At 41.7% G+C, this 12500-nt stretch overlaps 1 protein-coding gene across 1 annotated transcript in view; it reads left to right on the top strand.

The window, feature by feature from the left end:
- LOC134455089 (cadherin-10-like) overlaps positions 1-12500 on the top strand; it is a 45419-nt gene that overhangs the window by 24285 nt on the left and 8634 nt on the right. The window contains exons 6-10 of the mRNA XM_063206149.1: positions 2211-2347; positions 4841-4870; positions 6940-7061; positions 7559-7667; positions 8600-8851. Coding sequence (XP_063062219.1) covers positions 2211-2347; positions 4841-4870; positions 6940-7061; positions 7559-7667; positions 8600-8851 — 650 coding nt within the window. The remainder of the gene's footprint in view (positions 1-2210; positions 2348-4840; positions 4871-6939; positions 7062-7558; positions 7668-8599; positions 8852-12500) is intronic.

Raw genomic sequence — 12500 nt, 5'->3', positions numbered from 1 at the left:
CACACACACACACACACACACACACACACACACGCACACACACCAGATGCAGATACATGCACACACAAGGGCGTACATATAAACACACACACAGATGCACAGACAAGGACACACTTCACTACTATATGCATATGCGTACATTTGAGTATCTACACACAAATGGGCACACACACACGTCATGAAATATCACCTTCAGTCATGCATAAATACATGCAGTCTAAAGACATACAAAAAAACGTACAAAAAAAGAAGCAATTTAAGTAATCTACACAAACACACAGACACACAGACACACACGCACACACACAAACTCAATCATCAACCACAAAGCGATACCCACTTATAGTCTCCTTGGAGCATGCGGAGCGAGTGAAGAGAGCCCTATGACACTTCCATCTTCCTCCACTTCCATCAAAGGCCATACGGGCACAAACAGACACACACACACCACGCACACGCACACCCACACACACACGCACACACACACTGAGTAAAGTACATCTGGTGAGGACCCTGTTCACAATACAGCAGTAGTCACTTACTTTCTTCCTTTTGAAATTCACTGTGTAAGAGATGCATGAACGGGCCCTGCTGTGGCCTGGCGGTGGGGCACTGGGTTGCTGCGCTGGCGACCCGGGTTCGATTCCGGCCCGGGTCATTTGCCGATCCTTCCCCCGTCTCTCTCCTCACACTCACTTCCTCCTCACACTCACTTCCACACTCACTTCACACTCACTCCACTTTCCTATCGATAATGGCACGAAAGCCCCTAAAAAATGAGATGCATGAACAGAGGCTGCAGTGTTGCACTCAGAGGAGTAATTTGCAAAAAGTTTGGGGTTTTTTTGTTAGCTTTCTCCCCTCCTCCTCATTTGAGCACCTTTTACGTAATCTCTGTGATTCTGCTGTGGCACGCAGTACCTCTCAATTCATTAAGGGTGGATTTAGAGACTCACTGAAACACTGTTTAACAACCCAACGCTGGCAAAAAAACACTCAGGTCAATATACATTAGCTTGTAAATATTGATGACTTAGAGCAGCACTCCGTATGTGTGTGTGTGTGTGCGTACGTGCGTGCGTGTGTGTGTGTGTGTGTGTGTGTGTGTGTGTCTGAGTGTGTGTGTGCACCTACTGAGAGGGTAGTGTGTGTGTGTGTGTGTGTGTGTGTGTGTGTGTGTGTGTGTGTGTGTGTGTGTGTGTGTGTGTGTGTGTGTGTGTGTGTGTGTGTGTGTGTGTGTGTGTGTGTGTGTGTGTGTGTGTCTGAGTGTGTGTGTCTGAGTGTGTGTGTCTGAGTGTGTGTCTGAGTGTGTGTGTGCACCTACTGAGAGGATAGTGTGTGTGTGTGTCTGAGTGTGTCCGCACCTACCGAGTTGGTAGAGTGTGCGTTTGGCCCTCAGCCCACCTGATGCAGTGCTTTAGAGTCATTAATAAAGGAGAGCGAGTGCTTCCTCTTCAGCACACAGACTGTTTCAAACCAGCCATCATCCAGGAGAGAGAGAGAGAGAGAGAGAGAGAGAGAGAGAGAGAGAGAGAGAGAGAGAGAGAGAGAGAGAGAGAGAGAGAGAGAGAGAGAGAGAGAGAGAGAGAGAGAGAGAGAGAGAATGTGTGTCATAGAAAGAGAGAGGGGGCCTCTAAAGACACAGCGAGATAGAGAGAGAGAAAGACAGATAGAGAGGGTAGAGTAATAGAGGGGGAATCTAATGAAACAGCGAGACAGAGAGGAAGAGAGATACAGAGAGAGAGAGAGAGAGAGAGAGAGAGAGAGAGAGAGAGAGAGAGAGAGAATGAAAGGACGAAAGAACAGTGGTTAGCATCCATCACCCACTGCGGGGTGCCTGAGGCCACAGTAGTGGTGCCACAGCAGGGTCAAGTGCTTCCTCTCTCCCCCATTGGATACGTGATAAAAGATCCACACCACTCACACATGAGATACTACACCTATTCCACTCTACTATTTCCTACATTTACATGATTTATGGCAAGTAATTTAACCATGCGTCTGCTGCTATTTGCCTTCTCTCCCCACTTGTTTCTTTCTCTATCCCCATCTCTCTCGTTCTCTATTGTTCTTTCTTGTTCTCTCTCTCTCTCTCTCTCTCTCTCTCTCTCTCTCTCTCTCTCTCTGTCTCTCTGGCTCTCTCTCTCTCTCTCTCTCTCTCTGTCTCTCTCTCTCTCTCTCTGTCTCTCTCTCGCTCTCTCTCCCTGCAGTTACATCATTGATAGGTACACTGATCTAGAGCGTCTTTTCGACATCCATCCAAACAACGGCACCATCTTCACCCTGCAGCCACTGGACCGTGAGCTGAACAAGTGGCACAACATCTCCGTGTCAGCCACCGAGATCAGTAAGTAGTACTAACCATATTATACCGTATGTGTCAGCTAGCTATTTCAAAGGTAGGCTGCACACAACCACAAAAGCACTAATCCAGGAACGGCATTGTAGTAGACAGTTGTGAGTCTCCACTGGGTTTAAGCTCCAAAAAAATGTACTGTGTTTAACCCATTTTTACCCGTATCACCTGCGTGTGTTTTTAACTATGAGACATGTGCAGAAAAATGTAATAGAAATGGGAGAATGCCCTAAGCGATGGCATTTCATTTGGTTAATGTATTTTGATGCTTGGCTTTGGCTTCTTTGGGTTTATACGCTATTTTCGCATGAAAGTTTACTCTTGTCCTGTAATCTCTGAAAAATGTACTTAGTTTAATCAATTTTGAACTGTAACGCCTGCTAAAAAGTCCTGTTTTTGACTATGGGACATATAGGATCCTAAGACCTGAGGATTTTCAGAAAAATTGAGCATAAATGGGAGAACGCCTGAAGTAATGGCATTTGATATGGTAAATGTATCTTGATGCCTGGTTTTGGCTTGCTTGGGTTTATACGCTCTCTTCCCACAAAAGTTTACTCTTGTCCTGTCCTGACAAAGTTTGGTTATTCCTAACTTCCTGCTCTTCAAACATCACTTGAATCCACTGATCTCTATCTAGGATCGTCTATCTCAACTTCATCCTGATTTCCACCCAAATCTGAATGGATGTCATCAATATCTCTTCCTTCTCTTATGTTAGCCATGGTCGATCACTGGTAATGTCTGGGGTTTTTTTTTACTCTCCGACGGAGACAAGAGAAGCACACTCAAATCAGCATGTGTTTTGTGTATGTGTGTAGAGTCTTATGACTAATTCCATGTGGCATTATGACGTGTTAGCAATTGGGTAAAGGCAGAGCGTCAGTAGAGTCCACAGGATGAAAAAAAAACATTCCTCCACACAACACATGATGCAAAATCTATTTGGTAACACTTGTCTTGACGCTGGTGTCATAAGCAGGTCATTACAGTGTCATAATAGTGTCATGGCACAGTTATGCACGTGTCATAAACATTAGGTCCATATCATAAACATTTTGTGACTATTGGCCTTAGGTGACATTCAGTTATGGCAAGACAACCTTGACTTATCTATGACTGCATCATGACACTATTATGACACTGTCATGACATGCTTATGACACCGGCGTCAAATTAAGTGTTACCATCTATTTAAAAAGACTGACATAGTCATGCTATGACCATTGCATACTGATGTGCTATGGTCCAAAATAATAACCTGGCTCATACCAGATGAATGAGATTCTGCCTTCCTGCACGCACATTCATTTGGTACTATGGCCTACAGATTACTTTACGAAGGCGCGGAATTCCTCCACATGATTGGAGGAATAACTCTATCATTTTCAGCGACGTACTACTTAAACTACTCACAGATTCGACAATACAGTTGAAATTACAAGATAGACTCTACAAGCCATACGAGCCGCTGTTGTTGTCTGAAACAGCTGTCAAATTTCACTTCTTCCTTCCTTTCTCCGAACCATTTAACCTCTTTGTCTTTGTCACATCTCTGAAAATATCAGGATCATGATTGGTTCGGTGACCTGGTAGCCCTGTGAGCTGAGAGACTAGGAAAAGCACTACAAATGAGAATGCATTGGTCTAGCAGATCCAGGTCACCCTGAATGGTGGCTGTCATAAGTCATAAGACAATTGCTGTTATTACTAATGTGACGTCATATCGTTGGTCTTGGGCTGTAGCATCAGCCATCACATGAAGGTTAAAAGTTTATGTTCTTTTATTTTTTTTATTTTTTTTTGGTCTTATAGACTTTATTAGTGATAGGACAGACAGAGAGACAGGAAAGGTTTTTGGGAGAGAGAGAGACGGGGAAGGGTCGGTAAAGGACCCAGGCCGGAATCGAACCCGGGTTGGCCACGTAGTAGACGAGTGCGGTGGTGTGGGAGTCAAAAGGATGGGTTAAAATGCAGGACAACAATTTCCTTTTGTGTACTGTGTGCTGGGTAGACCCGTGCTGTGCTCTGCAATCACAATGAAAAATGGAAATCGTTAAAAAAAAAACCTCCCTATATCCTCACACATACCAGTGATGCATTCTCCCTTTCTATGCCATGGACATCCACACCCTTTGACCCCCTGTTGTGTTTACGGTCCTTAAAGATAACCTAAATCCAATTAAAGTTGCAGCACAGTGAGATGATTCAACTGGTGTGGGCGTATGTAGAAGAGATGGCCATGCTCTAGCCTCCTCAGTCAAGAGGCTTGTTTAACCAGAGGGTGCTTCATTTAAATGAATTCATTTGATTTAATTTAGAGAAGACTTTCAAGTGCTTAAAGTGAAATGTGTCTTTTTTTTTAGTTCACAAGTATCAACACTATTGAGTTGTTTTTTTGTAATGCATTTCTTGTTTTGTTTTTTTGGTCATCTTTGTTTTGGCATGACAGTGTTTTCTGTTTTGTTTGTGTCTTTTCCTTAGAAGCATTTGGTTCTCCCAAGATAACTCCAAGTGAGTACAGGAGTAGTGGTTTTTAATTTTGAATGGTTAATTATGTGTAATTATTAGCAGGCCATAGCCTGTTGGAAAATAACATTCATCCTAGTGTTATTGTTGGTAAATGTCACTTATCGTTAATTTTTTGTCCAAGTGTATCTAACACCACTAGAAAGACAGTATTCATGAACCATAACTACTGTACATGCAGTGTGGGGCCATCCTTGGCATGCCCAGTGTTACAAGAGGGGCACACACGGGTGGTCCGATGTGTGCATCATTAAATCCTGTCAAGTAGTGAATAAATTCTAATCAAGTTAAAGTCCTTAGTTCATGAAAAAATAACAAGTGTTTCATCGTTGTTAATATTCACTTATGGCTTTCCGTGCTGTTTTTTGTTTTTATTAAAGGAGAAGTCCAGTTTTTTGAACATTAAGGCCATTTTCTGAGTGGTCTGCAATGTTTTAGAGTCCCCCTCACGGTTTATTTCATGTTTGCTGCAGTCTCTGTTATTTGGCTGATTTGGATTTGATCTCAACCAGCTTTAGAATGGCCGTCTATGAGCACCTGCAACTCTGTTCTTAAAATCACCTTAAACATTTGTTTTCGAAAGTCTACAGCTCACAAAGTGGTTAGGGGTGTTCAGTAGCAGTCCCTAACAAGTTTCAAGGCGAAATAGGGCTTCTGTCATTTTTTATTTGCCATTTTGTGAAAGAAAGTGAAAGTGAAAGTGAAACTTAATTTACAAATTGCTACATAAAACACACATAAAACACGACAGATGCCATATTTCGCTACAAAAATTGTTAAGGAACACCAGTGAATACTGCTGAACACATGCTGAGTTGCATATTCTTGAAAACAAATGTTAAAGGTGATTTTAAGAACAGAGTTGCAGGTGCCCATAGACGGCCATTCTAAAGCTGGTTGAGATCAAATCCAAATCAGCCAAATAACAGAGACTGCAGCAATCATGAAATAAACGGTGAGGGGGACTCTAAAACATTGCAGACCACTCAGAAAATGACCTTAATGTTCAAAAAACTGGACTTCTCCTTTAAGCTTATTCAAATCAACATCATGTCACAAATGCTCGACCTTTGATATCTATATTTGTATTTGCACCAAGGACCAACATGTTTGTGCATAATGTTATTTTCTCCACCACCAAATCGATTAAACTGACATTCTTTGTTTTATTTCGAAAAAATGACTTACCGCCAGTTTTGCATGAATTATCACTGTTTAAAGGATATTTCACACTGATGTCAGATAGAGGGTAATTGGGTTGGCCTCATTTCTTTATCAAAACCAAAGGGTGTACCAATTAGTAACAGGGGCACGCCGGCGCCGTAACGGAGTGGACGTGCTAAAAAGCAAACCTCATGTGAGGACGAAGGGAGGGAGATGGAGAAAAAAAAAAATCCCCATGATGAATGGCTGAGATTATCACTGCTCCGGCCGACCTAATTACACCTTTAAATAATATTTTTGCTTGAAGCCATGAGGCTTAATATGGCACAAATTAACTCTTCCCTCATAAATAAACGAGTGCACGTGTGTAACAGGAGATTTGACCTCGCGATGCCCTGGCTGCTTTAAACGGACAGCGGATGACCTGTGAGGCAGGGGAATGGGCAAAGGGCTGTGTGCGCTAGCAGCAGGGTGTCGCTAAATGGGGGAATAGGTGCACAGTACCATTTTTCAGTGTTAACTCTACCCCTAGAGAGTAGGGATAACAATATGGGTATTGTATTTGACTCTACAAATGTTGAAGTAACACCACAACATTAACAGTGTGTGGGTGGGGTAGCTCAGGACAGCTCTGGTGATGGAAAGCGTCACATTGGCCCACAGATGAGATACAGTACATTTTGCAGCGTTAATTAAACATTTAGAGAGTCGAAGCAACTAGCACAGTGTTAAATTCGACTTTCTAAGTGTCCAATTGACACTGTAAAACAACTGTATTTGGGATGCCAAAATTATGTTATGGCTCACAATTTCTAAGAGCCTACCCAGGGAGTGGCAGTGTAATTGTGCTACATTTGTGTGTCTGTTTTTGTCTCTCTCCCGTGCTGTAGATAACGCTGGGCAGATTACCCGTGTTCCCGTGTTTATCAAAGTCATGGACATCAATGATAACGCTCCAGAGTTCGCCATGTTCTACGAGACCTACGTTTGTGAGAATGTGAAATCTGGCCAGGTAAAAAAAACCTCTCTTCATTATTACACACTCTCAGCCGACGGCACAGCTGAGAGTCCTCATCATGTATTAATGGACTGTCCTTTTTAAGATTAATGCACTACACGTCAACCAGGCTACCTTTAAAACAGCGTTAATGCAATGCACAGCTTAACACAGCTACCCCATTAAGCATTTCCAAGTATTACAGCGCACTATGCAACGCTGTATGGTTTGATACTGTTGGAATAATGTACTTGCCCCTGTTAACCACCATATTTTATTTGTATATTTAGGATTGCAAATAGCATATTGGGAAATTAATGTGAATGATATTCGTCATGTTTTTTTTGTTTTTTTATCAAGTGTTTTGTTGTTTGGGGTCAATGCATCAGTCGATAATTCCCAACAAAACTGTTAAAAAACATTAGTCCTATTTGGTCACAAAGCATCTAATATACATACATTTGTCTAGATTTCCCATTACGATGTACTATTGTGTTTTGTTTCTCTTCCAGCTGATCCAGACCATCAGTGCTGTGGATACCGATGAGCCATTAATTGGCCACAAGTTCATCTTTACTCTCAGCACCATCAACCCAAACTTCACCATTATTGACAATGAAGGTAAGCACGCTAAAATGAATCATTCAGAATTTATTGTTGTTGCACTACACAGTGGAACTAAAGGCCTTTGACCACATGCTTTCAACCCCATTGAGCTTTACACAATTAACACTCCAATTCATCAAATTACACACACATCATGATCACAGTAAGAACAGAAGTAAATGGTCTGTAAAAATCCACAAAAGCATCACTGGGTGTATAATCCATTTAGACACTTCTTCAAGAGATCAAATCCCCATTAAAAAGATAGAAAATATCTTGCATTATACGTTTGCTTGCAATAGTTACTTGCATAATATAGGCTATTTCCTCTATGCAATCCAATGTGCCTTGGAAAAGGTATTGTAGCTTTTAGTGTAATCTACAGTTAACAACGCATGGATCAAATCTCATGCAATAATACCCTGTGTTTTACAGTATATTTCCTGTGTGAAATGTAATGCACCATGGGAAAGGTAGTGTGTGAGTGGGTGCTGTGGCACATTTCTCAAAGAGAAGCCTTCCTAGGACGAGTAACGCCCTTTTTTCACATATTTCATATTTCAAAGAGTATCCATTTAGTAATGAGCTAGTGGGATAGTATGGGATACTTTTGGTTGAAATCCATGAAAAAAATGGGCGTTACTCATCCTAGCAAGGCTAGGACCATAGATTGTATATTACTAACATACATTCTATGGCTAGGACACTTCACTTTGAGAAATACCCACCGTCTCACACTGTCCATGGGCACCCAGGTTCAAATCTACCCTGGGCTATTTCCCAACCCTACACTGTCTCTCTCTCCCATTTTGTTTTCTGTCTGGTCTCGACTGTCCTATGTAATAAAAACATAAAATATTTTGAATATAACATGATGTGTATTTTAAAAAAGGAAACATATTGTGCGGTAAATTGAAATGTACTGCACTGTAACAAATCTCATGCAGACAACACGGCGCGGATCTTGACCCGGCGCGGTGGCTTCAGCCGTCGGGAGACCAGCTCGTACCTGCTGCCCGTGGTGATCTCGGACAACGACTACCCCATCCAGAGCAGCACGAGCACGCTGACGGTGCGCGTGTGCGCCTGTGACGGCCGCGGCAACGTGATGACGTGCAGCACCGAGGCCCTGCTGCTCTCGGCCGGCCTCAGCACCGGAGCCCTGGTGGCCATCCTGCTCTGCATCTGCATCCTACTCAGTAAGTTAACACTTATTTGTTATTGGGCTGTATGTGTGTGTGTGTTTGTGTGTGTGCGTGTGTGTGTGTGTGTGTGTGTGTGTGTGGGTGTGCGTGGGTGTGTGTGTGTGTGTGTGTGTGTGTGTGTGGGTGTGCGTGTGCGTGTGCGTGTGCGTGTGCGTGTGCGTGTGCGTGTGCGTGTGTGTGTGTGTGTGTGCGGGTGTGTGTGTGTGCGTGTGTGTGTGGGTGTGTGTGTGGGTGTGTGTGTGTGCGTGCGTGTGTGTGTGGGTGTGTGTGTGCCGCGTGCGTGCGTGTGTGTTTGCCACGTGCGTGCGTGCGTGCATGTGTGTCTCTACAGGGTATGTGAGAGATTAGTGAAAGCAACAGTTCTTGATTACCTTAAGACATGCCGTTACTTTGGTAATGGTGGTCTAATGATATCAAGGTACATACACACATATAGCAGTTAAGATATATAGAGCTACTTGGAAGAAGGTAAGAGGTTTGTCTGCTTGTGTGTGAGAGAGAAAAATAGTAGTACGCAGGTTTATCACTTAACTGCATCTTTGAATACCTCTCTGTTTCATGAATCCCATTGGATGAAGGTTTAAATTAAATGTAATAAAATTTAATTATTGTACTTATTAAAGGCTTTTTAACTTCACCAGCAGTGTGCCTTGGAATCTTTGGCAGACCTTATCAACAGCCACAACTGGAGCTAAGTCTGACCATAATTTTAAGAAACTTTATTTCCTTGAGCCAAAGAGCACCTGCTAACAGTGTTAATTTTGTCATCCATTTTTTTATTTAGTCTTAGTCTTAGTCTTGTGTCAAAGTCCATTCTTAGTCTTAGTCGCTTTTAGTCTTTCAAAAATAATTTTTGTTTAGTTATTATTTAGTCGACTAAAATTCCTCAACATTTTTGTCTAGTTTTAGTCTTTCACAAATAATTTTTGTTTAGTTATTATTTAGTCGACTAAAAGTCCTCAACATTTTTGTCTAGTTTTAGTCTAAACATTTTAGTCTTTAGTTTAAGTCACAATACAATAAAACACAAGGCTTTTAGTAATGCACTGAGACTTGGTTATTGCCATTCTGGTAATAGCAAATTTATAACACTGTGTCTAAAAAATTAAAGCAGTCAATAGTGCACACAAATGTGAATATGTCGCTGGTGCTACGTATTCGTAAAGGGATTTTTGTTTTGTTAGAAAAGCTTCTCCTCCAATATTCGTTAGGGTCAGTCTGCTAAAAGTAAAATCTGTGGATGGATTCAACTGTAATTAATCATTTTTTTAAAATCCCATAGTGTCCCTTTAAAGGTTGATTACCAATTAACAATTAATGTATAGGTTTTAGTTGTGGGTGTACCAATTTATGTCTGAGCCCCCCAAAAAAGTCTACGTCTTAGTCGTTTTTAGTCTTTCACAAATCATTTTTGTTAGTCAGAATTTAGTCGACTAAAAGTTACTTCTTAGTCTTAGTCACTTTTAGTCTTTCACAAATCATTTTTGTTTAGTCATTATTTAGTCGACTAAAAGTCCTCAACATTTTAGTCTCGTTTTAGTCTTTCACAGATCATTTTTGTTAGTCAGAATTTAGTCGATTAAACTCTCAAAAGCTTAGTCGACTAATATATTTAGTCTTAGTCTAGTCGACAAAATTAACACTGCCTGCTAAAGAGAAAAAAAGTGAAGCAGCACTCCTCCATGATCAACATTCCCTTGTGAACAGTTTAATTGTTTTAGCATATAATAAAATGTAATATTCAGTCATCTGGACTTGTTCCACTGGTGCCATGGTAGCAGTACAGACCTCCATCTATGAGCTATGCTTCAGTCTCCTGTACTGTATGTTGCTGTCTATGTTGTGTTACTGTTTACGTTTTCGTTTGTCAGACAATTTGGATAAAAGTGTATCCTAAATGTATCTTGCATCTTCCTCGGGGAGTTTTGTGCCTCTTTGTTGGCACTTAGTCCAGCACTCACTGAACTCCTCAGTGACCTACGCACTGTCTTTCATACACCTAAATAAATACGCACAGAGATAAATAAATAAACAAGCATTCACTGACCCGTGTAATGGATATACTGTATCTGCAGACTGTCACATAAAGGCTATGAACAGCCAAGGCAAGAACTTGAGTCTGAGACCCAAAATTGCAAGTGTGTGTGTGTGTGTGTGTGTGTGTGTGTGTGTGTGTGTGTGTGTGTGTGTGTGTGTGTGTGTGTGTGTGTGTGTGTGTGTGTGTGTGTGTGTGTGTGTGTGCGTGTGCGTGTGCGTGTGCACATTATACAATATACAATAAACAATATACACTGCGTACATTGAATACAATTTTGTTAACACTTAAGCCAATCTTCATTATATGCCATTTACAAGTTACAAGCTGAAAGTGCCAGAAGTTAACACTACTCCAGCACCGTTGCCATTGACACTTTTTTTGAGAAGCCTGCATACCCCAAAATATCAACTTAGCATTATTTTAAAAAAATGACACATACAAAAATGTTAGCTATTTCAGTTTATTTCTTATCCTCTTCATGTTGTTCTTCTTTTATCAAGTTAGTAATTACCATGCGCCACTTTCGCAAACAGCCTTTTTTTCAATGTTGTGTAACTTCACAGTCAATTTACCCCTGTGGTCTTAACACAAAGCTAATTTTAACAATTCTAGCAGTGAGCAGGAACCACATGTGCTGCTTGTTTAATAGGCTCTTTTTGTGCGAGTTAGTCTTTTGTGTCTCTCTCTGTGCCCTACGCCTGTTAAAAAAAAGCCCACATATATCTATTTTTTGTTGTTGTTCACACAAAAAGACACCCGTGGCTATTGTGTGTCTCTGTATGTGTGTCTTTTTTGTATGCTGGTGTGCGCGTGTCCTACTAAGTGCACTCGCATTGTTCCTTATGGTTTTTTTTCCCTCTTCCACTATTGCTTCGACTTGACTGTTATCCGGGTGTGCTCTCGACAATAGAGACATAAAAATAGGCTATGGCTGGTCAACATCACTTAAGGTGCAGCACGGCCGGGGTTCTGCCGAGGTGGGCTGCTTCGTCAAGATAAGCTATTACCAATCCGCTTTTAACATACCCCCAACCAAAACCCTAGCCTTCAGGACTATAGGGGGCATGTCCGTGGTGTGTTGAAATGGCTCGGTAGCTTGGCTTGATGGCTAGCTCATATCGACAAGAGACCGGAAAAGAGCCTTTCCTCTCCACCTCCTCCACCCACACACGAAACCCACAGCACCCTCAGGAGAACAGCTGAAGTGCAGTGGCTTTCATTATTAAATGTAAAAAACACTTTTTTCTACACTTTTTTTCTTTCTCTCTCTCTCTCTCTATCTCTCTCTCTCTCTCTCTCTCTCTCTCTCTCTCTCTCTCTCTCTCTCTCTCCTTTTCTTGCTGGTCAAAGTAGGTAGAAGGCCGTTTTCTTGGCCCCTCGATAGATCGTTTCTAATATAGCATACGTAACTACTGCCAGCTTTGGTACAGCTGGAGGTAGCTCTGCGTTTCAAAAAACAAAACAAAAAAACCCTAAGATACACAAAACTGTGATGTACTTGTGTTCAAGGGCATATCAATAAATTATGGGCTGTGCTAAGCAGCTGGCAAATGCGCCCTTCTGACCAAGAATAACCACATTGCACCTGTAGGTAATCAACCGGCA

The sequence above is a fragment of the Engraulis encrasicolus genome, chromosome 9, assembly GCF_034702125.1.
Source record: "Engraulis encrasicolus isolate BLACKSEA-1 chromosome 9, IST_EnEncr_1.0, whole genome shotgun sequence".
Taxonomy (NCBI): domain Eukaryota; kingdom Metazoa; phylum Chordata; class Actinopteri; order Clupeiformes; family Engraulidae; genus Engraulis; species Engraulis encrasicolus.
This window is presented reverse-complemented; position numbering and strand designations above follow the sequence as displayed.